Source organism: Protopterus annectens, chromosome 17.part0, assembly GCF_019279795.1.
Source record: "Protopterus annectens isolate FY-2018-M chromosome 17.part0, PAN1.0, whole genome shotgun sequence".
NCBI lineage: Eukaryota > Metazoa > Chordata > Ceratodontiformes > Protopteridae > Protopterus > Protopterus annectens.
Genome location: NC_056751.1, coordinates 16,290,629 through 16,316,227, shown reverse-complemented (window position 1 = coordinate 16,316,227; position 25,599 = coordinate 16,290,629). Strand labels below are relative to the sequence as shown.

Below are 25,599 nucleotides of genomic sequence, written 5' to 3'. Positions count from 1 at the left end.
CAGACTGGCCAAGACAGCACTGGTACCCACTCCTAAGGAGCCTAACACATACTCCTCCCTGGCCTCTACCTCTAATGCCTCTTCTGCTAACTCAGCACAGCTACAAAACTCTTCACAGTCGGCTGAAAACATTCAATCTTGCTGCATGGAAAATTCCTTAACATCACAGCAGACCCTCTCTCCAAAAAGGTTCAGGATGTCATTCTGGAGGCCAGAAGGCCATCTACTAGGAAGACTTACTCCGCAAAATGGAAACGGTTTTGCTCTTGGAATGAGAAAAAAGGCCAGGACCCTAGAAAACTGAATTTGCCTCAGGTATTACAGTATCTTGCTGAGCTGCTGAAAAGTGAACTTTCATTTTCCTCCATAAAAATCCATGCCTCAGCCATTTCTGCAGAATTCAACACGGATCCACCGTTATTCTCTCACCCACTTTTAAGACAATTCCTCAGAGGGGCTAAGAATACAAGACCACCAAGGAAACAACCAGTGCCAGCCTGGGATCTTAATTACATTCTAGAAAAATTAACATTGCCTCCCTTTGAACCAGCTGCCTCAACAGATTTGCAATATTTGTACTGGAAAACAGCTTTCCTTCTGGCCATTACCTCAGCTCGTAGGGTTTCGGAACTACAAGCCCTCATGGCTGTGCAGCCCTTTCTTATCTTCCATCAGGACAGGGTTTCCCTTCGAACCAACCCGTCATTTATGCCTAAAGTGGTATCCAGGGTAGCTTTAAATCAAGCCATACACTTACCTACCTTTTACCCTAATCCTCAAAACAAAGGAGAAAGGCTGCTACATTCCTTAGACATCCATAGACAGCTATGTTAGTATTTGGACAGAACAAAGCCTTTCAGGAAATCACAACAACTTTTTGTGTCTTATGCTGTAGGAGCTCAAGGGAAGTCTGTTACCAAACAGGCAATCTCTAAATGGATAGGCCACTGCATACGATTTTGTTACTCCTATCATGGGAAATCTGTCCCTGTAGGCATCAGACCACACTCCACCAGGGCCACAGCTACCTCTACAGCCTTCCTCAGAGGAGTTCCTACCAAAGATATCTTGGAGGCAGCCACTTGGAGTTCTGTACATACCTTCACAAGACACTACCACCTGCCTTTATATTCCAAAACTAGAGCAGGCTTTGTTACTGCTGTGTTGCAGGGCATTCTGGCTCACCCCAGTTCTACCTAGTGCCTACCACCCTGTGCGTAGCTTTGGGATTCTACCCATATGCGATTACTGCAGCTGTATGCACGATGAACATAGTACAGTTTTGTACCTACCATAAATGTAGATGTTCGAGTGCTAATACAGCTGCAGTACAGGTTTCCCTCCCTCCTTCCCCTCTAGGTATAGGACTAGTGGCTAACACCTCCTCATACAACGTATTTTGGGTTATCCTCATATGGTGTATTTGCTTGCAACTACTCTTTTTTAATAACAATGCATTGCTTGTATATATCATATATATATGTGTGTGTATATATATATATGTGTGTGTGTATATATATATATATATATATATATAATTTATCTATTGCCTTCCTTTTGGGGGCACCTGACATCTGGGGCAAGAAAGACTGGAGAACATGGCGTCGGCTGTTACTTTTATACCCCTGTCGCACTGACGTCAGGGAAGAAGGCGACAACAACCGACGCCGGACTAAGACTTTGGAATTCGGCCGGCCGAGGACCCGCCTGACGGCAGAGAATCCATATGTGATTACTGCAGCTGTATTAGCACTCTAACATCTACATTTATGGTAGGTACAAAACTGTACTTTTCCTATGCTAGCCAAGGACTCCTGGCTGGTCACCCTACACTTAAAAGAAGCTCATCTGCACATCCCCATAAGGGAATCTTGCAGGAAATATCTATGTTTCATGGCAGACTCTATGCACTATCAGTTCTCTGCACTTCCCTTTGGCTTATCAACTGCCCCCAGGGTATTCACAAAGTGCCTGGCTCCAGCCATTGCATACTGCAGGCAGAGAAATATTCAAATTTACCTATACTTGGATGATTCCCTGATTCAGGTGGACAATCAGGAATTGCTACTTCAGCACCTAACATTTATAAAGAGACTCCTAACTTCTCTGGGGTGTACTATCAACGAAAAGAAATCACATCTGGTACCCAGCCAAAAGATTGTATTCCAGGGAGCAAGCTTTAACACAACTTCCCAGATGGCATTCCTCACTCCTGAAAAGCAGGTTTATTTGACAAATTACTTCAAACTACCGGCCACCAAAACCCAGCTATCTGCAAGAAAAATACTGCAAGCCCTAGGGTTCATGGCCTTATGCATTCTACTAATTCCATATGCAAGACTGCATATGAGGAAACTTCAGTGGTACTTAAAAAGTTTCTGGTGTCAACATTCTCAGGACCTGGAAACACTGATTCCTATCATTCCTTGTCTAAGGACGGAGTTACTTTGTTGGGCAGAGGCTTGCAACCCCAACAAAGGGACTCCCTTTCACTCAACCCCTCGCTGCCCAAACCCTGACAACAGACGCATCAGACTGCATGGGGGGCTCACATGGCAAGCAAATGCATTCAAGGTAAATGGAGCCCAGGACAAATTCACCTGCATATCAAGCAAAAAGAAATGTTAGCTGTACAGAGTGCACTGACAGCCTTCAAATACCTTATACTTCCAGGACAACGCTTGATAAAGACAGACAACACCACAGTTATGTGGTTCATAAACCAGCAGGAGGGAACTCATTCCTACCCACTCTGCAGGTTAGCCATGGCCCTGTGGAACATAGCCTTGAGCTACCAAGTTCATCTACAGGCTCAATTCCTGCCGGGAAAATTAAATACACTGGCAGACTAAGCAGAAATCTCATGGACCCATACGAGTGGAAACTGGAACCAAAGATTTTCAACATGTTGATCAACAAATGGAGGATCCCAGCTATAGACCTGTTTGCCTCCCTCTAGAACTACAAATTCTGAACAAGGACTCCCCACAAACAAGCTTGGAAAGTGGATGCTCTATTCTTCAGCTGGAAAAATCTCTGTTTATGCCTTTCCTCCTCTGCCTCTCCTCTCCAAAGTACTACTAAAGATCAAACAGGACAAACCAAGGATGATTGCACCAGACTGGCCACGCCAACACTGGTGTACCCCCTCTTGCACAGTGTGTCACAGCTGGTCCCGTGACACCTACCTCAGTCCCCTACCCTGCTGTCTCAGCAGGAGAGCCAGATTCTGCACCCCAGCTTCAAACCCTGAACCTGGCAGCCTGGCTAATTACCTAATCTCTCCATTACCATCCCTCAGTAAACAAGTGTTGGACGTCATTTTGGAGGCAAGAAAATTTTATGCTGAAAAATGGAAAAGATTCTGTGCCTGGAACCAAACTCAAGGGATGGCCACAGCAGCACCCAATTTACCTCAGATTATTCAATACTTAACTGAGATGCCTCACAAGGGCCTTTCCTTTTCCTTCATCAAAATTCACGCCTCAGCCATTTCATCTCATTACAACACAGAACCACCCCTCTTTTCTCACCCACTGTTCAAGCAATTCCTCAGAGGGGTCAAAAACTTAAGACCACCCAAGAGATCCCCAACTCCAACCTGGATCCTTATTTTTGTATTGGAAAAACTCACTCTTCCTCCTTTCGAGCCAGCTGCAACTGCAGAGTTAAAATTCCTTTCTTGGAAAACAGCTTTCCTTTTAGCAATCACTTCAGCAAGAAGAGTATTTGAATTCGGTCTACTTCACAATGTCGAAAGCCAACAATATCGAAGCTGATATTGTCAGCAATACAACATCGAAAGCGCAGAACATCGTGCAGGTAAACGGAAATGTCCGTAGGGGGAGATTTCCATTTACCTCAATGTAGTGCGGTCTCGGAGTTGGAATATTTAAGGTAGGGGGATGTGGGGGGTGCACGGGGGCTTCCTCCCCTGCCTGTGCCAGTTAGTTTTTATTTTTGTTTGTTTGTTTTTTTTTTTTTTAAACGTTATTCAATGTTTTACTACATCGATCACTAGAGGTCGACCTTTAGTGATTCGATGTAGTAAGATTTCGATAACATGATACAGACACTCTGAATTATAGGCCCTTATGGCAGTGGAGTTTTTCATCATCTTTCATGCGGACAGGGTGGCCCTCAGGACCAATCCCTCTTTCATGACCAAGGTGGTATCCAGTGTGGCTCTTAATCAGTCCATTCATTTGCCAACCTTCTTTTCTAATCCACAGAACAAAGGGGAATGGATACTGCACTCTTTAGATGTGCACAGACAACTTAGATTTTACTTGGACAGGACTAAACCTCAAAGGAAATCTGAACAACTGCTGGTGGCATTTGCTGCTTGGGTATAGGGGAAGGCTATTTCAAAGCAAACAATTTCTAAATGGATAGGCCATTGCATTCATTTCTGCTATAAGCACCATTGGAAAACCTATCCAACAGCAGATTAGACCCCATTCAACCAGGGCTGCATCTGCCTCTGCAGCATTTCTCAGAGGTGTCCTTACCAGAGACATCCTAGAAGCTGCTACCTGGAGTTCTGTACATACTTTCACCAAGCATTACCATTTGCCAATTTTCTCTAAATCCAGAGCTGGCTTTGCCACTGCAGTCTTTGCAGGGCCTTATAGCTGGCCCTAATGCTATCTAAATTCCTCCTCCCATCCTTAGCTTTGGGAATCTACCCAAATGTGATGACTGCAAGAGTGAAACATGAAGAACATAGTACAGTTGTGTACACTTACCATAAATGTAGATGTTCAAGTGTATTCACTGTTGCAGTCCTGGTTACCCTCCCTCCAACCCCTTGACTTCTTTTGGCTATACCTTTATTCTCCTTTACTATACTTAAAAGCTTTTGGTGTGTTTGCTTTTTTGTTGGAGCTATAACCTTGTGTGTGTGTGTGTGTGTGTGTGTGTGTGTGTGTGTGTATATATATATATATATATATATATATATATATATATATTTAATTTGCTTCCCATTAAGGGGGCACCTGACATCTGGTGCAAGAAAAGCTGTTGTAATGACATCGGCTGCATGCTTTATACCCCTGACTACCTGACGTCACGGAAGATGAGACAGCAACCGACGCAGGACCCAAGACTTTGATAATCAGGCAGACTGAGGGCTACTGCAAGCAGATAACCCAAATGTGATGATTGTAACAGTGAATACACTCAAACATCTACATTTATGGTAAGTGTACACAACTTTTTTCACAAGTCTTTTCCAGGTCAGCAAGACCTGAAAGCATTATATTGGGGAAGGTTCTTCAGCACCTTCAAGTCCAAGATGCAGGTATAAGTCCTTTAACATCAGACAGTTGTTTGCATGACATACAGGGGAGCCTAGCCCCAGAGTTTTTTTATTAATTTCTTACCGCTCACACCATGCACAAAGTTTTTTTTTCCTGTGTTGAGCTCCTCCACGCCTTCCTCCAGAGTGTGGAATGGCAAAGGACTCGGTCCTTCTGTTCATGGGGTTCATGCTTCCCTTGTGATTGGGGAAGAGGCTTAGAATGCCTCTGTTATGCTGTTGCAAAACTTTTCCTCTCTTTCCAGGAGGATGACATAGCAAGCATGTATATCCTTGCTAATGACCTGGGGGCTATTTATTAGTGGTTCATATGTTGTTGTTTGTCTTTGGCTTTTCCCGGTTAGGGGTCGCCACAGCGGAACTCTGGTCCGCTAATGATTGGCAGTTGGTTTTTATGGTGTCGAGTTGCCAGCCCGATGCCCAACCTTCAACGAAGGCATGCCCATTCAGCGCATGTCTTTTGAATGCCCACTCGACCGTGGGGAGGACATGCAGACTCCACACAGAAGGCACTCCCAACCCAAGCCAAGAATCGAACGGGAGAACCTCTTGCTGTGAGGCAGCAACACTACCGCTGCACCACCATGGAAGTACTGTTAGTGGTTCCATATGTAAGCTATTGAAGCTCACCACCCCCAACATTGAGTCCGTAGCAGTTCATGCTGCCATGAACAAGGCTTATGCCACTCCTGTCTGTCTAATTGCATATTTTATGGTGGCAATAAGCTTGAGCTTTTATAAGATGTGTAATTTAGGTATGATCCTGGAGAAGTGGCTTTGACTTGAGGGCTACATATCAGCTGTAGTAAAGTCTTCCTTTTCTATCTCTGGAATATCTCCAGGATCAGTCATATTCCTTCTGTATGCCTCCTGGTACTAGTTCATGTCATAGTGTTGATTAATACAATGCTCTTTACCTAGGACATCTTGACTTTAGACTGACTGTCTGCAGTTTATGCAGCATTACATGGCTAGACTTTTTACTGTTGTCTCCCTTTACTGGCATATAATGTCTGTGCTGTGCAGTCTGCACTGGCTTGACCCACTATCATCTGTAAAACTTTGGTGCTAGTTTGTCTGTCCTTGTATGACTTTAGCCCTTATCTGAAAGAACTTGTGCAGTGCTCTTTGACTCTGTCGTTTACCTCACAAGTGCACTTGGAAACATCTGGTTTTCATTCCTTTGCATATCAAGACACTCACCCGTGTAGAACCACCTTCTGTGGTGGCTTGTGGTTTGTACTGTGCTTGCAAGCTTCTACAGAACTTTAAAGTCTTATCTTTTCGAACTGGCATTTAGTTGCAGTGACTCATCCTGTATGTCTTTCCTTTTTAGGTTTCACTGCATCACAGAGTTAATAGATGGCATGTGGATTATACTGTTGAACAATAATGATGGATGCCTTTTGACACACCAGTACTTGAGATCAATATGTGTAAAAGATTCTGGTCAGTTTATGTAGGAGATTGTCAATTTGCTATGGATTAACACCACTTTCAGCACTTGATGCAGCCCTTTGACCTCTCATAGGCAAACAGAGTTTTTACAAAAGTGCTATCCATTGTAGTGGAGACTTTGAAGGAGGAAGAAGACGACAGGCTTCTGGTGATCCCATAGAGACATTCAGTGGTGGTGTAACTGGAGTGAGAGCTGTATTTATTGCAGTATGTGGAGATTTCCATAAATTAAACAGAATCCTATCTGATTCCATCTTAGAGGATTGCTTCAATCTGTGAGCAGCTGGAAACTCTCCAGGGTGGTTCTTATTGACGTGCGAGAGGCCTCAAGAAATCTTGTGCATGGTAGGCTGGGTGAAAATGCAAATGAGTATGGGCTGAGACACTCATGCAAATTCATGATTTACTGGCAGATGTAATTTTCATGGTACTTTTTGCATGCATTGAAGATGTTGCAATGAATTATGTTGTCATTCATTGCAGAATCACATGGGCTCCCAAATTTAATTATGCTGTTTTGTGTTTGTTAATGGGCCTTGGAGTGCTAGAGTCCTCACTCCCACTTTTCCTGTAACTAGTCTAGTTCTGATACAGATTTGCTATATCCAGGATTGTTTGTAAGCTTCTGAGCCCCCCCCCCCCCCCAAGCCTTTCTGTGTTAGAGGGAATCCTTCTAGCTGATCAGTGGGACTGGTAAGCACTAGGTAGCCTATCTACCGCAAGAGTGGTTTCTGGCCCAGAAATTGTAGTTTATTGGCCATTTGGGCAGTTTTTCCATCTCTTTCAACGTTCTGGTTTAAAAGTCCACGTTTGTGCTTGTTTCCCACCTTTCCTGTAACTAAATCTAGTCCAGATACAGATTTTCTGTATCCAGCACTGTTTGTAAGCTTCTGAGCCCCCCAAGCCTTTCTGTGTTGGAGGGAAGCATTCTAACTTATCAGTGGGAGTGATAAGCAATAGGTAGCCTATCTACCACAAGATCCAGATACAGATTCTTAGTTTTAGCACTTGAATTTGCTTATTCGTGCTCAGCACTTGTTCAGAACTTGTTGGCACTAAATAAGCTGCAAATTACTACAGCACTCAACCTTCCCCTTTACCTAGAGGAAAATAGTTTTTGTACTTACTTTCCCCACTTGCTTAGAGAAAAACAGCTCTTATACTCAATTTTCTCACTTGTCTAGAGGAAAGTAGTTTTTTATTCAGGCATGTCCGAGGGTCAGCACCCAGTGTTCTCTCCTGTCTATCTGATGAATCTGGGCATCTTGGGGCAATGTAGCAATTGCCTCATGTACACAGACAACTCTCTCCACCTACCACCCAACACCACAACCTGTGAGAGATGCACTTATCTAGCCAAACTGGAGGTAAAGCTGAACTTGACAGTCAAGAGGAGAAGGTGAATGCTTGCACCACACTCATCACATAGTCCCACTAAACCTACACCACCAAAATCCACACACAGAAACACAAAAATATTTGCGGAGGCTCTCAATAATAATCTGCTCAAGCAACAGAGACTTGCAAAGCAGAAACGCAAGCAACCTCCACCCCCCCAGCACAACCCAAATGAGACACAGCCCACAGACTCAGTGTGCCACTCAACCACAACACATAAGGCAAAACAACGTACCCAACACACTAGTCATAGGTGACTCTGTAATCAGGCACACTGATGTCCCACTCACCAGGCTAAACAAGGAGAAGGTTACTGTCAGCTGCCTGTCGGGCTCCAGGATCTGCCACATAACTCACGCACTCAGGTCACTCCACAACAAGTACAAATATGACTCTGTCATTGTCCATGTTGGTGTGAATGACCTGAGATGTTCCTCCCTGGACTACATGAAGAGACATGGAAGAGCTCTCTGATCTTGTAGCCCAGGTAGGTATGACCCTAGCCCTGAGTAGCATCCTGCCATCGCCAAGAATGATACTGCAGTAGAAGGATAAAATGATTGACTTCAATTGGCTAAGCTTCTGGTTGTTTTCTAAGAGGATCCAGTATCTGTCTGCCTGGGACGACATGGTCAACAGACCAAGATGCTTTGCCACAGGTGGCCTGCACCTGTCACCCCTGGGATTCCGGATACTGGCTAAGGCTCCTGCTGCCCCTATAGTGCCTTTTTAGGCAAGGTTCAAATGACAAATTCACCACTGTAACAGGAACAGGCAAGCAAAAACTGAGGGTAATGCTATTCAATGGTAGAAGTCTAAATCTTAAAATGCACTCCCTCAAGGCACTCCTTAAAATGGAGAACATCGATATCTGTGCAGTGACTGAGGCCTGGTTCAAGGCTCCAGAGAGCATCCCTGCATTACCAAGCTATAACTCATACCACACTTTTCAGCCACCTAACCTGGACTGGAACACCAAAGGTGGAAGTGTGTCCATATTCATTAAGGATATCCACACCTCCAGGCTAGTTGCTCAGCATAATGCATCTGAGGTTATCCAAGTGCAACTAACGCCGGGCAAAACTGCAGTCCAAATTGTAGCTCGCTACAGTTCCCCCACCATGCCCCAGGACTCCCACTCCTCTTTTTTTGATATATTGGAAAATATTAGGGTTCAACCAAACACCCTAATAATGGGTTATTTCAACTACCCCACCATTAACTGGGAAAACTACTCATGTACCAACTCCTTCATTCAACGCTTTCTGGATTTCATAAATTTCAATGCCCTGGATCAACTTAACCCCACTCCCACCAGGGACAAGAATATCCTAGACCTAGTCATTACCAACATGAGTGACCGGTGTTCCACACCTGAAGTCAACTCCTCGTTGGTCAGATCTGACCATAAGCTAATCACCCTAGATATCCACATCCCGGCCTCACCCCCATTAAGGAAATCACGGTAAAAAATTTCTCCAAAGCCAACTTCATGCTCCTTAAGACAGAAGTGGCGAACTTCATGACACCCATGCAGATGGACAGTACAGTTACAACTGCTGAATCCTACACAGATGCACTCTATAAGCACTTACATGAGTGCATGGATCATGCTATCCCAAACAGAACCAAGACACTATCCTCCAGAAAAAGGAAGCCAATCTGGTGGTCCCCTGCCATAAACAAACTCTACAACAAAAGGAAGAAACCGTTGCAAAAGAGTAAAATCTCATGAGTGGAGGAGTTCCCTGGTCAGCCTCAGTAAGAAGCTGAGATCCCTTGTAAGATCCTCCAAAACTAGCTACGAAAACAAAATCTCCACTGATTCTAGGGGCAACCACAAAGCATTCTATAGCTATGTCAAGAATCTCAATGGTAACACCTAGATCTGCTCTGAGTTGCAGCACAATGGCATGAAAATTACAGAACCAACTGATATTGCCAACGTCCTAGCAGATAGGTTCAGTGCTAACTTTACCCCCCTCTCACCCCTTAAAGGGCCCATATCTATAAAGGAAGAATGCAGAGTCCCTGTAATCACAACTAGGCAAGTAAGCACTGCACTCTCTAAAGCCAAAAAAACAGCATCCATGGGACCGGGCAACATCCCAGGCTTTGTTTTACACACACACCAGAACGAACTGGCTCCCCACCTAAGCACCATGTTCAATCATTTTCTCACATCAAGCTTTGTGCCCACTGAATGGCACACAGCAACAGTTATCCCACTTCATAAAGGGGAGCCACCACTGATCCCAGGAACTATCGCCCTATTAGCCTGACGAGCCTGGTCGACTTCTTTGAGGTAGTCACCAAAGCTGTAGACAAGGGTAAGGTAGTTCACACATAACCTCACCAAGGCTTTCGACAACATCCACCATTCTGGAATTATAGCTAAACTCACTAAACTAGGTATAAATCCCTGCATCACAAGATGGGTTGCCAATTGGCTCACTAATAGAACCCACACTGTAAAAGTTGCAGACTCCAAATCTGATTTCAAACCAGTGACAAGTGGAGTACCTCAGGGTTTAGTCCTGGGACCTCTCCTGTTTGGTATCTACTTCTCTGAAGTACAGGCTAACACAGACGTTCTTTGGCTAATGAAGTTCGCAGATGACGGCAAACTAGGAGCCATAGTTGAGTCCCCAAATTATGTGGACATCCTACAGAAGGGCCTCACTGAGACAGATGCCTGGTGTCAGAGCCATGGCCTCAAGCTCAATGCCAAAAAGTGCATTGTTATCCGCTTTGGTAAAACCTCTGTACCCATGAACTACCACATAGGTGGCAGTCTACTTAATGCTGAATGTGTGATAAGAGACCTGGTGGACAGTAGTCTCTCCTTTGATAATCACATCACCACAGTAGTCAGGAAATCCTTCTACATGGCACACCTCATCTAGGAAAAAAGAGGTAATTGTTCCCCTCTACTCGACACTCATTAGACCCATTGTAGAGTACAACACCCCTTTTGGAATGTACCTCACAATACATCTGCAGCAGCTGGAAAGGCCACAAAAGTACTTTACAAAGAGGATTACTGGCTTCAAACAGATGCTCTACACTGACTGTCTCAAAAAAACTCCAGCTTTACTCTGTAGCATATTGCCTACTCCGAGGTGATCTCTGCCTAACATATAAAGCTATGTCAAACCCAGAGCTGTTGGACATGCTACACCTAAAGAAAACCCAATCCCTCCGAGCTACATGCTCTAGGGACCTAAACCTTGTCACCACAATAAACAGGACATGCTGGAGGAATAGATTCCTGTCCTAGAGACTTTCCATACTCTGGAACAAGCTACCCATCTGTGTCAAGCAAAGTTCCTCATTAGCACTCTTCATGAAAAATCTTGATAAGTGAATGGGAAATAGGAAATACACCCCGGGGATCACTTCTGTGGCTCTGCTCGACAGGGGCACAGGAAAATAACTTTCTTGGGTAGCGTAAGCCAGGGAACCTTGTTGGCTAGGCTTACTTAGGCCCTTGGGGCGATAACCTAGTACCTACCTATGAACCTATCTCAGTATGGGTCTTCCCTTCCTGCAGTTGAAACCATCACAGGTCTCTGTGGATAGTTTACTGCTGGGTGAGGAGCCTAATGTGGCTCTTTCTATACACCATTTTGCTTGATCTCTAGAGGAAAGTTATGTATGCAAACAGTTTGGAGGTACAGGCCTTCTTTACCATAAAAGCTGTGGAGAGGGAGCTGAAACAGAAGCCTCTTCTGTTTTGGTCTGCCCGGTCATAATATGGTACCTGAAAAACTGAGTGGTATGAGGTTCAGTTAGCAGCCTGAGGGTAGAATAGGATCTGGCACAGGGCAGGTGGGAATTTTCAGTTGCTCACTTATCTCATGGGGAGAGAAGAGAAGGGCCATGAGTTGGTCCTTGTGGGGACCTGGGCAACCATGCTTACATTATTTGCTGCTTTACCAGGAGATTGCATGTGCAGAGGTATGCATGCACCATTTGCTAAATGCCTTTGCAGAACTCACTTATTCCCATGGACTGGGAATTAAGAGCTTAGATGAATAAAGACCCATTTCTTACAACAGATGATGGCACCACACTCAGCACTTGACTGTAGCTTCTCAAGGGAATGAATGAACTGGACTTCTTGCCCCCAAGAGGAGGAAATTTAGATACATCCTTAAAATCACATCTATAATTTTTTCTTGGAAAAATGCAAAATGACTAAAGTTGCCAAGTAGTAGGCAATTCTGCATCCCTTAGCTATTCTATACAAGTCATTCAGGTTGATTCTGCTGACCCATCAGTCACATTTCTGACTGGTATGCAAGACTGACCATGAAGCTGACACCAAATTGTACAACAATCCAATGGGTTGATATAGACTGGTCCAAACTGTGCACCTTAAATGAGGTGTAGACTGTCCATTTTGGACTTCCAACAACTTCAGTAAGCACATTAATACATAAAGCTCCAGATGGTGACTTTCTAGCATTCAAGACCCTGCTGTACCACTTCACATGGATGGCATTACTGGATTTGATGTATGCCTTCCTGGTGATCAGCTTTTGAAGTCTGCTTAGTGGCTTGCTGTAGGAGGACACAGTTTTCAATATACATTGTTGGCATCTGTTTCTAAAGACCAAGTTCAGGGAATCTCTTTTCTCACTAGCTAGGGTTCTTCATAAACTGGGAAAAGCCCTTTTTAAAGCCGGTGTGCAGGATTGCATTAGTTGATGCAAAGCTAGAAACCGTTCATTTTATGGCATTCTTGCCTATAAAGAAGGGATCAGGAGATCATAACATAATGGTATGTCCAAATTTGGACCATCTTGCACTTTCTGATGTTTGTGGTGGTCATGATTTCCATGGTTCCATTTGCATACGTGATGATGTAGGTGTTGTGCTGAATGGTAAGCTGTCAGTGGCAGTAGAATCACCACTCATGAATTTTTGTGGTGTCAACCCCCCCCCCCCCACACTGGTCTTGGGAGTGTAGACACCTCCCACAAGTGTCACCACTCCTGAATGTTTGTGGTGTCAACCCCCCCCCCCCCCACACACACACACACACACACACACAGGGCTTTGGAGTGTAGACACCTCCCACAAGTGTCATTGCTGACTTTCCTGCAACAGAACACACTGCAGGTTTAACTCTTAACTTTTTTAACAAACTTTTTATAAATAACCTGTTTCTCTGTTTCTGTATATAATTCCAGTACAAAAGATGTTAATTGTATCTATTTTCTGCATAGTAATTTGTATACCATGTTTGAATCTATTAATGAATATGAAGTTGCTGAAAATGCATTTTGAGCTTTACAGCAAAAGTGACCAATGAATCTAGCTATGAATGCACAATCATAACTTCCTATAACAATATCTTTTTTCACGTAGATTAAAAATGTTTGCCCTATATAAGGGTGACAGTGAAAGTGGAAGTATGTGACATTTTGGTTAATGTTATGTCTAAAACAATGCTACTAACACAGTCCCAGTGACCACTAAAAATGTAACATGCACCATTTTTTAAAACTAGTAGTGTGAATTCCAGTTATGTGGCACGATGTACAGGGTTTCATCTCTACAACACCTTGTCAGTTATTTATGCAGGTACACTGCTATTTCTGATATCACTGAGCATTATGAGAAAGTGTTCTAAACTTTATGTAGAATGCTGCGACTAGATACCTTGACTGGCCGTGTGGTTGCCACCCTGGTATTACTGCAAGAGTTGTATGTATGTCAACCTGGTAGCATGTTGTATATGTGAAGGAAATGTAGCTGACGTTGGCTTTTTAGACCTGATCACTGGCACCTTAAGTCACTTGTCTTTTTGCTCTGCTTTGATGCGATTCTTAAATGAACCAGAAACCATTTTTGTTGCAGATTTCCTGTTTTTGAGAAGGTTGTAGTGTTGCATCACACATGCAAGTGTATAACAACCATCAAGGCCCTGTTTGGATCATTACACATTGATAAAAACATAATGTTTCAATTTACGTTGAAAATGTCTAATTGCATAGAGTTTTCTATTTGATATTGCTTTGTAAAGCTGTCGACAGCATCTAGCAAACAGCTTGTGAGAGGGATGGGTGAAGCAATTGGTGAACAAAGCAAATCAGTCTTTGAGACAAGGGAGGCAAGTACGTACTACACTGTTGCTGATTTTCTTTGTGTCTATTTATTTAATCAGTTACACAAGATGCACTGTCCACAAATGTCTTTTCCTACGAGTAAAGCTGGAGCTGTAGTCTATTTAAATGAATTATTTAGGATTTTACACTGTGCAGACTAAAAATGACAGAGTAAGACATAGGACTGCAAGATAATGTTTATTAACAGCTTGCCTGTTTAAATCCAGAAGTGTATATAAGGATCATGTCTCACTCACTAAAATTGTAAGAAGTTATAGGTTAGAGAATATGATTGTCACTCAACTTTTAGAATGGCCAGTGGTAAAATCCATTGTACTCATTGATGGTCTGGTTGGGTGTTGGTCACATTTATCAAAGAATATGAAAGCTTTTATTTTGAAGCCATCAGTGTCCGGGGTCACTATGGTAAATCTGCCTGAAAATAACACTTTGGACATGCTTCTTATACCACTTCAAAGATACTATAGAAAAAGATATGCAAGTAAAAGCCACAATTTTTCATTAGTCATTACAGCACTAAAGCTTGTTTGTAAGGGAGGCATGCATGATCTGTATAACTGCCAGTCTCAAAAGTGTGGCTTTTATTGTTTATGAGGCACGTACTTCAGATGTTTTGCTGTGCAGCCCATTTACAAGCAACAGATTTTTATTAAAACATGTTGATGGAGTCACAGATCCTCTCAGTGGCACCCTATCAGAAGTGTGAATCCCATAATTGCAAGCCCTACAACCTGAGAAAATATAGTGCATTTGGAGAAGAAATGACAAATCTTTTACTAACATTAAGCCAGTTTTTGTATCTCCCTGTGTGGGGTTCCTGTCTGCTTATGCATACAAACTCCAGAAACATTGTACCTTATTGTAGGGAGGATATAAAATTGCAATGTATAACAACCTCATATATTCCCCTTACTCAAACTATTAGTCTTGCTACGCTGAGAGATCACATTTACAATCCACCAGATTTCGACAGGAACCCCTTCTTTGCTATTTAATGCATACAGGCTAACAAAATTCCAAGTTTACTCCGTCATCGTCATGTAATTTATTATCAGGGTAAAGATAATGATTTGTGTTCTCATAATGAAAGTGCATGTAGAATACTGGAAATGAGGTGCCAAGTGTGGAAATTTGTGTAGTACTGCAATGTGTTGTATTTTGGCAGCTCAGAAACACTAGATGCTGCATTCTTGTAATCCTTACATGTAAATGCTCTGAAATTACCAAACTTTGCGCAGTAATTTTGTTACAGTATATTATTGTCATTAATTTAATCCATAGTAGAATAGTTGTTTTAGCTGTATGTGAGCTGTTTTTTTTTCTGCATTGGGAGGTGGTGGCCTAATGGTTAAGGTGTTTGCCTTACAAACACGAGCTGCAGGGTTCGAGTCTCACAAGAGATAATTGGCTAGGCTTAAAATGTCTCGCAAGACCAGTCAGCCTAGTAGTAATCTATGAACCTAATCTGTGAACCTATGTTATCCGTGCTTGCATTCAGAAATAAGACTGTGAAAAATACTGTTCTGAATTGTGTTTGCAAGCATTGATTCAGGATGAAGCCAAGAGAGTCATGTGGCAGTCCTCTAACCTGCTTTTTAGGATCATCGTTAAGTACTAGCCTAGTAGCTCTAGTGGGCCATTTTAAGCCTAGCCAACTTCCTCTTGGTGAGAATCAAACCCTGTACCTTTGGTCTGTGAGGTAAATACCTTAACCTTTATACCATCGCCCAGCCGTCTTCAAATGAATAAATTAAATGAATGGTTAGTATGGCCCTCTCTCTAGCCTTAAGTGCTCTAAATATAGATACACGTGGATATTTTTCATTAGGAAAATGTCATTCAGACCATTTTCAGTGTAATCAGTCTTATCAACTAAAAATACACGACTGAAATCACTAGTAGTTTTTGTACATTTAAGCCAAATGTTCCCTGGAAAATTGTGTGCTGTTTTTAACATGCACATTATTTGTAACCTTAAAATATATAGCTGGATACAGTCAAGATCAGTCCCTCTTCTGTATGATGTGCTGTTTTATAGGCACACTATGAAAATGCAGTAATTCACTGTTTATATGTGCATATTTGTACAACTGCCAGTTAGATTCCAGTAAGATTTGCTGTACAGCTTGTCCTTCCCTTTTTGACACTGCATATTAATTTTCAAGAAAATTGTTTTAACAGTGGAAAAGTTATTCGAGTACATATAGTTGTTATTGATATTAAACCTTCTATACAAAGTAACTACAAGGCAAATTTTGAGAGGTATTTCTAATCATATAAAAAGACTGAAAGGGAAATGTGCTCATACGTTCCTGGATATGAGGCTGTGCATTGCAAGGGTTTAGGCTCTGTGATATATGCAGTGGCATGTGGGAAACCTGGGCCATATGCAAAGTCTCAGAGGGAAATTCTGCTAAAAGATATCGTGGGGGTGATGGGGGCAGCATGAAAAAGGAGCTGAATGGATTCTTCATTGTGAGTGAAAGGCAATCTGCATAAAACATTTGCAGTATTTCATTTCATGCGGTACTTGTGTGATAATGCAGTTAGAGATGCTAGGTATTTCATTAAGAGATATGGAGAGGATAACCTGTAGTTGAGCAAGTTAGCGATCACAGAAGATGAATTAAGGAGAACTGCTTCCTCGTAGCTGTTACATTGTTGTCACATTATAAAGCAGTGTAATATTGATTCATATCAGCGTGTAGAATAGTGCTACTAATGAAGTTGTTACAGCTGTAACAACATAGCACAGGGAGGAGAGGGAATTAGTAATAATGAGCTGAGAATGCTTTTGCAAGAACTTGCAGTACCATTGTATCTATTATTCACTAGGTCATATAAATATGGGGAGATTCCTCAAGATTGCAGCCTTGCACTTATTATACTTGTCGTTAAGGGGAGGGGTAGTAGGACAAACCCAGAGTCATGTAGACCCTTAAGCCTACTTTCATGTTGTGGAAGAAAATGGAGACTGTAATAAGTTATTATCAGAATTGGATGGGTTAGGACTGGAAACCATATATCGGCATGCATATGTTGAAAATAGGTTGATTATCACCTGTAACATGGTGTTCTATAACAATATAATAGCTATGAATCAAAAATTGTGCTGTGATGTAATTTATATAGATTTAACTTCAGCATTTGACAGGGTCATACACAAAACACTGATCAATAAATTAGTGCAGCTAGGTATTGATGTATTCTTGATAAGATGGATAGCTGCATGGCTTACAAGGAAGACATGGCAAGTATCATACAGCAACTGGACAAGTGAAATTCTTGATTACAGTTAGTGTCCCACAGGACTCTGTCCTAGGCCCTTATTTGTTTAGATTGCATCTTTCAGACATAATTTTATCATCTGAGATGTTCTACAGTCTATATGCAGGTGACCTGAAACTGGGTAAACTAATTATATGTGTTTGCATGTCTGCAAAAGAAGTTGACTAAATTGACCATTTGGGCACAGGAGAATAATATGCTGATCAAAAACTAAGCAAATGAGATTTGGGAGACATAAATTGAAAGGGGAATATTTAATACAGCACACAGTGATTGAAACTGTAAACTCATTTAAGGACCTGGGTATATGGGTTGATCCAGTTATGAGTTTTTCTAATCAAATTAGCCAATTGGTTAATGATAGTTATACATCTATAGGTTGTATAAAAAGATGTATAAACTGTAGGAAATCTGAAATGATGAAGTCATTGTTTGTTAGTCATATTAGATCCAAACTTGAGTATGGAATAATAGTATGGAAACCTTATAAGAAAACAGGATTAGTAAACCGTAAAGAGTGCAACAGAAATATACCAAGGGCATCCATAGATGTGAAAATTTAAGTTATTATGAAAGACTAAAATATCTGAACTTGTACAGTGTCCCTTATAGAGATCTAAGAGGAGATCTTATTCAGGTATAAAGTGCATTTAGAGACAATTACCTCTGGGAATCTTTGGGGTTATCAAAACGTACTAGAGAATAATCAGACACCATATGCAGAAGAGTCTATTGGAATGAGAAGTGTACTAACTGGTTCTCAGAGAGAGTAGCTGATGCATGGAACAGGCTACCAAATTACATTAAAGCAAGTAATAGTTAAGATATTTTAAGAACATCCTGGACACATTATAGGAACAAGTGTTTTTGTATATTGGCAAGCTAGAAGGGCATTGATGCCTTTGCTTTGAAATATTTGTGTATATATGTACTGACTCTTGTGTATTTTGTTGTTCTTTCATATACAGGTCAATCTCCTATGTTACAACTCTCAGTAGTTTTGCATTTGTTATTCTGCTGGTGGTATACTATCTTGTTGATGTCAAAAAGTGGTGGTCAGGAGCTCCATTTTTTTATCCAGGTAAGTCGACCTTAATTTACAGCTTTTGACAGTTGCAGGTTACAGTTTGATAGCTGAGGCCATTATGTCCAGCAGGCAAATTCAATACTGAAGTCTACACAACAGTAAGTGGTGCTGCTTCAGCACATTTATTCTCTTGTATGACATCCATCCACATTTAAAAGTCACAGCTGACTCCTATAGAAATTCTGTGAACAGTGACTTCTATCAAAGGAGTTCACTAGACGAGGGGATAAAAGGAGATTGCCAGGCCTTCCTTTGGTATTGCACATGTATGCACACATACCTACAAGCCGTTTAGATGTCAGCAGTCTGCCTATCATGTCTTTCAAATACTGGAGGAAAGCCAAGCACCCAGAGAACTGAAGAACTTTTTGTTGTAAGGTTACAGTGCCCACTGCACCATGTACTGCCCTCTTGCATTTAGGAATACCTGTAAATGGGGAATAAGTGTTCTCTTGAGCATTTTGTTCTGTGCACATAGACATACCTGGAAACGGGGATTATTGAATTCTACCCTATTGACACTGCAGTTTTTCCCATCCGTGGCTTTAGTGGAATATTTGTTGGCTTTCCAGTATGGTCATTTTTGTTCATTATCTATTGGAGAGCAATTTTTCTCCTCAGGTGCTAAATTATTTTTCAATGTTTATCATGTTGCAAATACTGAACTCCCCCTTTTTTTCAAAGCTTATCTGCCCAAAAAGTAATGCAGAATTACCTTCATGAAGAGTAATATTTCTTCTATTTGGGACATGTGGATTCGTAGGTTATGGGCTAGGCCACAGCTTCAAAGATATAAGCAACATATTCAGGGATTTCTAAACTAATTGTGTCCAGTAAATGTTTCCTTAAGTCTGTAGCTGCACACCTTTAGTGGTCTTATTCAGTTCTGGTATAAATATGAACTTAAAACAGTTGTATTTGTTGTTGTTTCATGCCAAGAGGTTAGTAACTAACAAGTGAAACAGCCCTGCCCCACTTGTGGTAGAGAAGGGCCATCAGCTTCTCAAAGACTGCTAAGAGACCCATTTGTGGTTCTGTTAAGTAAAATGGTTTCCTTTGATCACAGTTTGGCATGACTGTTACCATTAGAACCTGCTGTAATTGAATGAGTCACAAAGGGCCAACAATGCATGCTCCTGAAGTTTTCTCTTCCCTTCATTGTGGGTCGGACTTCTTGTAGACACGCAGAAGGTTCCACCAGCTGAAGACTTATCCTTCTTAGTGGTTCGAAGGTGAAGTCTGTCAAAGTATAGTTAATCTCAGTACACTGCTTATGAGCTAAGATGCTGTCTAGAATATTATTTCATTATTTAATAGAATTTATAGCAGTTGCTGGATTATGTCTTAGTTTGCTTGGTTTGTTAATTTTTTATGTTTATTCCCACAGCAAAAGTGTTAAATATTTGTAATCTCTTGGCCATGACCATAATAATAACTGCCAGGTCTGCAACATCTTCAACATTACCACACACATTCTCTGCAGGAAGGTCATTCTACATCAGATAAGGAAGTAGAAATTTAGATCTAAGGGCAAGGATAAAAACTCTGTGCTCTTTTGGAAAAAGAAAGAGAGAGAAAAAAGGAAGGAGCTTTTTATTTTCTTCTTTTTAAACACCTTTATTAAAGCATCGCATAAGACACAGGCATACATAATTTAAAGAAAGCAAACCATAGTAACATTTTTTTCTATGAACACACATTATACATGTTTTGTTTCTTTATAATAAAGGTTTTTCAGTTCAACATTACATAAATCACTCAGTTCCTGCCTTCACTTAATGTCACTTATCCTCCTGAACATTATTCTACTTGTATTGTTCCCAGTTTCCATTTATTTCTATGTAATTTGTTCCTTCCCTTTTCTGGAGATCCATCTTCCAGTTTTATCTGTTCTACAGTATTCAGTACTTAAAGTATAATTGGTTTAGATTTTGATTATATAATTTCTCTCCAATCTAATCCAATTATTGTATCTTGGGGATTAATATGTAAATTCTATCCAAGGTCATGCTACTAAATTCACGTCTTCCCTATCTGATGTTTTCATAAATTTCTTCGGCCATCTACCCTCTTTTGTTATATTTTCCTTGCTCGGCCTCCCTGATACATCCTCTGTGTTGAAAATCAAGTTCCAGTCCCTGCTATAAGTAATATTCTCTGCTGAAAGCTGATGGTCTCCCCAGAATTTTCTTAAGCTCCATAATAGTTTTTGGTGGAATGTAGATGTGTCAGCATAATCTTCCTCCCTTGCCAATAACCATTTATTACCAGAAATCTACCATTATCCTTTTTCTTCCTGTTCTATCACTGATCAAGCCTTTCTAGCAGTCGTGTTATTACTCCTCTTTTCTTTGTCCCTGATATTCTGCTTAATATCCATCCTGAAATCCTTTCTTTATCAAATTCACATGCTCATTTCTTTCCAAATGTGTCCCCTGCATCACTCCTGTTTGCACTCTGCATTTCTTAATACAATTCAGTATACTTTATTTATTTATTTTATTTATTTATTTATTTCCAGTTTGATAACCGGGGAAGTCCACTGGGCCCGAAAGCCCGTTTTCAGTGGAGTCCCGGGGAGAAAAGCTCCATGATAATACATTACACACAAAAACACAGCAGAAAAGCTCTAAACTAATACATTACACACAAAAACACACTCTGTTCTAATAGCATAATACTTTAACAATTTCCAAACAAGAATGAGGTGCATTGGGCACTATACATAAGAAAATGATATATTAATGCAACTGTAATGTTAGTAAAGTAGGAAAGGAAAAGGAAATTATAGATAGAGTTTGAATGCAAGAGCAGGGAAGCATGGGAGAAACAAAGAAGAAGCAAATAAATTAAAGGAGAGGTGTCCAGAAGAGGATAGAAAAAGAACAGATAACTAATGTTCATTTTGTGATCGAGTCCAGGAGACCACCTTGAGAAAAAGGCAAAAGATTTAAAGGTGAGAGTAAGCATAGAAGTGGGCAGTGGGATGAGAGCACTTGAAGGAAAATAAAGGGTTTAATCAGGGAGGAAGGAGGAGATAATGAAGAAGAGAGGGGAGCTAGGGAGAGTGTCAGAAGAAGGGGAACCAGGGGGGCGGGATGGAACTAGGATATATTGAGATCTAGGTAGGAAGTATACAATTACATTTCCAATTTTGGAAGAGGTGAGAATGGAGAAGAGATTTGAAGTGTTCATAGTTTGTAGTGGCTCTTAGAAGGGAAGGAAGTGAGTTCCATTTTTTTGCTGTAGTATAGGAAAGTAGGAGTTGGCCAGGGGGTCGTTTGGGTTTGTATACTGAAATAAGATTTTGGTGGCTAGATCTTAGGGGCCTTGGAGGAGTGTATATGGTTAAGGTATTAGATAATGCTGGGCAAGCAGTGGGTTTAAAGATTAGTTTGTGTGCAGTAGTAAGTTGGAGGAAATTGAGTTGATTAGGGAGTTCTAGCCATTGAAGACTACGGAGGCAGATGCAGTGGTGTGTAGAATGAGCGGAGTTAGTAGCGAATTTGGCAATTTTGTAGTAGCAACTTTCAAGTTTTGCGGAGATAGAAGTGGAGAAATTGGATAGAAGAGGAGCACCATAGAGTAGAGAAGGGAGAAGGAAGGTAGTGGCGAGAGTTTGTCTTGAAGATGGAGTAAGAAAATTTGCATTTCTATAAAGCATACCGAGCTTCTGATGAGTTTTCTTTATGTTTAGTTGAATATGATTATTAAATTTCAGGTGTTCATCAATGGTTACTCCGAGTAATTTAGCACTACTAACAACTTCTATTGAGGACTGGGAGAGGCTGGAAATTATGAAGGATGACTTATCAAGAGTCAGAGCTTTTGAGGGGGAGAAGAGAATGATGTGGGATTTATTGGCATTGAGGGAAAGATGATTTTGAAGCATCCAATTTTCTATGGTTGTGAAGGCCAATTGGGTTTTGGCTTGGAGCTTGGGAAGGCTAGGGGCAGAGCAGATAACAGTGGAGTCATCTGCGTATTGTACTATTTGAGCAAGAGGAATAGAAGAGTGGAGATCATTGATAAAGATGTTAAAGAGCAGAGGCCCGAGAATAGAACCCTGAGGGACTCCGGTAGGGGTAGGTAGGAATTTTGAGGTACCAGTATTCCATTTCACAGCTTGGGATCTATCAGAGAGATAACTTCTGAACCAAGAAAGAGAGTTGTGGGAGAGATTGAGGTTAGAGAGGTGGTTGAGAAGGAGAGTGTGGGATATAGTGTCAAAGGCCTTAGAAAGGTCAAGAAGAACAGTGGAGACAATATTTCCAGAGTCACGGGCTTGGTTGACAATTTCTAGGAAGGAATGAAGAGCAGTTATGGTACTGTGACCAGGCCGAAACCCATGTTGTGTAGGAGTGAGGAGATGGTTATCGAGAAGGTAGGGCATGAGTTGCTGGTGTATACATTTTTCAAGAATTTTTGAGATTGGGGAAAGAATTGCTATTGGGCGGAAGTTAGAGATGGTGTTATTTTTGCCTCCTTTATGGAGGGGCAGTATGTGGGCAGCTCTCCAAAGTTTGGGAACATAAGATTCTTGGATGGATCTATTGATGAGAATGCTGATAGGTATGGCGATGCCATTTGCTGCGAGCTTGAGAAAGAGTGATGGGATGTTGTCAGGGGCATTGGAGCATGGTTTGAGTTTGAGAAGAAGTTGTTTGATACTGGTGGTAGACACGGGATGTAGAATGAAAGTGGGAGGGGGGTTATGAGAGTTGGAGTGAGGGATGGGTGTAGAAGGATGCCTTGGGTTAGGGGTAGGGGTGGAAGAGGAGAAGGATTTAGTCAGTTCAGCTATTGAGCCAGTAAAAAAGGAGTTAAAGAGAGTTGCGATTTCAGTGTCAGTCTTATTATTGTCTGGACAGGGATTGGATTTTGTACCTGGATGTAAGAGTGAATTGATGGAATTCCAGAATTTTTTGGGATTATTTGTGAGGGTAGACTGAAGTTTGCTGTAGTAAGATTTCTTATCCTTCATAATAAGTTTTTTAGCAAGATTGCGGAGTTGCTTAAATTGCAGTAAAGAGGCTGAGTTTTTATTTTTGTTGTATAGTTTCCAAGTTTTGTCCCTTTGTTGCATTAGAGTTTTAGTGTCTTTAGTTAGCCAAGGGGCAGAGTTGAACTTTATCCTTTTTGTACGGGGAGGGGCTTGGGAATCTAGGATTTTAAGGAAGGTAGTATTGAAGAGTTCTAGGGCTTCATCTAGGAGAAGAGTGTTTAGTGAATCCCAGTTTGTTAGTTGAAGGGTTTCTGAAAATACTGAAGGATTAAAGTTAGTTAGGTTGCGAGAGTGGGCATATTGTTGTTGGTGTGGGAGCTGTTGGGTTTTTCGGTTAATAAAGGCTGGGAGATTATCACTTAATGAGTCTGGTACGGTACCTGAGTTGGAGATATTGTTAGGGTGGCTGACTAGAATCCAGTCCAAGATGGACCCTGGAGGGTTAGTTTTGTTAGGTCTGGTAATGTTGTTTATTAGTTGAGTAAAATTATAAAGATTGATAGACTGAAGGGGAGTATTGTTATTAATTTTATTCCAATCAATATTTACATCACCTAGAATGAAAGTTTCCTGTTTAATATTGTTTGAGGCCCAACAGAGAATATTCTCTAGGGTGGAGGAGTTGTCTCCAGGAGGGATATAGATGGTTATAATACAGATGCTTTTGAAGTTGTTTATTTTGAGGATTCCTATGACTAGTTCTGCATTATTAAAGTTAGGAATGGTATTTTGGTATGGGCTAAGATTTAGCAGGCAGTTGTAGACTAAGGCTACACCACCTCCTTTTTTGTTTTGGCGATCGGACCTAAGTGCTTGGTAGCCAGGTGGTAAAATTTCAGAGTTACTAGTTTGAGGTTTTAGCCAGGTTTCTGTTACTGCTACTATGTCAGGTTCAGTTACATTTAGCCAGGCATGGAAGTTTGTTATTTTGTTATTAATACTCTGGGTATTAATGGTAATAAATTTAAGGTATTTATTATTGTGCCTATTTGTGGAGGTAGTGGGAGAGAGAATGTTAGTTGGAGTTGGCCCAGGGTTAGGATGGACATCTCCTGCAAGAGCAAGACAAGAGAAGGAGTAGAGGAGTTGAAACTTAGAATTGCGGAGTAAAGTAAAAGGGAGATGTAATTTACATTTGAAAGTGGGAGATTTTATGTAGAGTATATGGTGTTTTAGTTTAAAGTAATGAAATGGATTTGGTTGAAGGAGGGAGGGGGATATCAAATAAAAATGGAGGGATGAAGGATGTGGATAGGAGATAGTGGAGGATGAGTGGGGTGAAAAAGAGGTGGGTAGTGTGGTATTGGAATAAGAAGATGCATTATACAGAATGGTAAGAATGAAAAGACTTTCCTTTTTCTTTTCCTGTAAGGTCATTTACATTCCAAGATACTATGGCTAGAGTAGACATTAACATGATATTATTCCCACTTAATGACTTTTGGCTTACACGCACACACTAGTGTTTGAAGGGCTGATTTTTATTTTTTTTACAATTGTTTCTTCTCATCTCAGTTTGAACATATGTCATGTTGCTCAACACTTTGTTTTATTGAAAACTCTCAAACAAAAAAAAACTAAACACCGTTTCAGAACTTCCCCCCTCCCCTATTAACTTATAACAAACACTCAAAACTATATGCATTTTTAACAAGTAAATGTTAACCATCCAGACAGGAATAACTGTCCCAAACTGACATCTGCACCTACAAGCATAACCTAATCTAAAGTTAAGGTTACAACTGCTAAAAGGCATGTTACAGCCTGTGTTTCCAAACTAGTTGCTGTTTGTTACTTTATCATCTATATTCCACTCCTAGATGTGAAACACTGCTTGTAAACTTTCAGAAGACATATTAACATTTATCCTTATGCAAAGTGTACTGGCCATCTTTAAATGAAA

General features: G+C 41.1%; 1 protein-coding gene across 1 annotated transcript in view; it reads left to right on the top strand.

Annotated features, from left to right (window-relative positions):
- The window catches only part of HGSNAT (heparan-alpha-glucosaminide N-acetyltransferase), a gene marked incomplete in the record, with an annotated part of 974,112 nt that overhangs the window by 929,632 nt on the left and 18,881 nt on the right, over window positions 1-25,599 (top strand). The window contains 1 exon segment of the mRNA XM_044059525.1: window positions 18,573-18,685. Within this exon segment, the coding sequence (XP_043915460.1) occupies window positions 18,573-18,685 (113 nt within the window).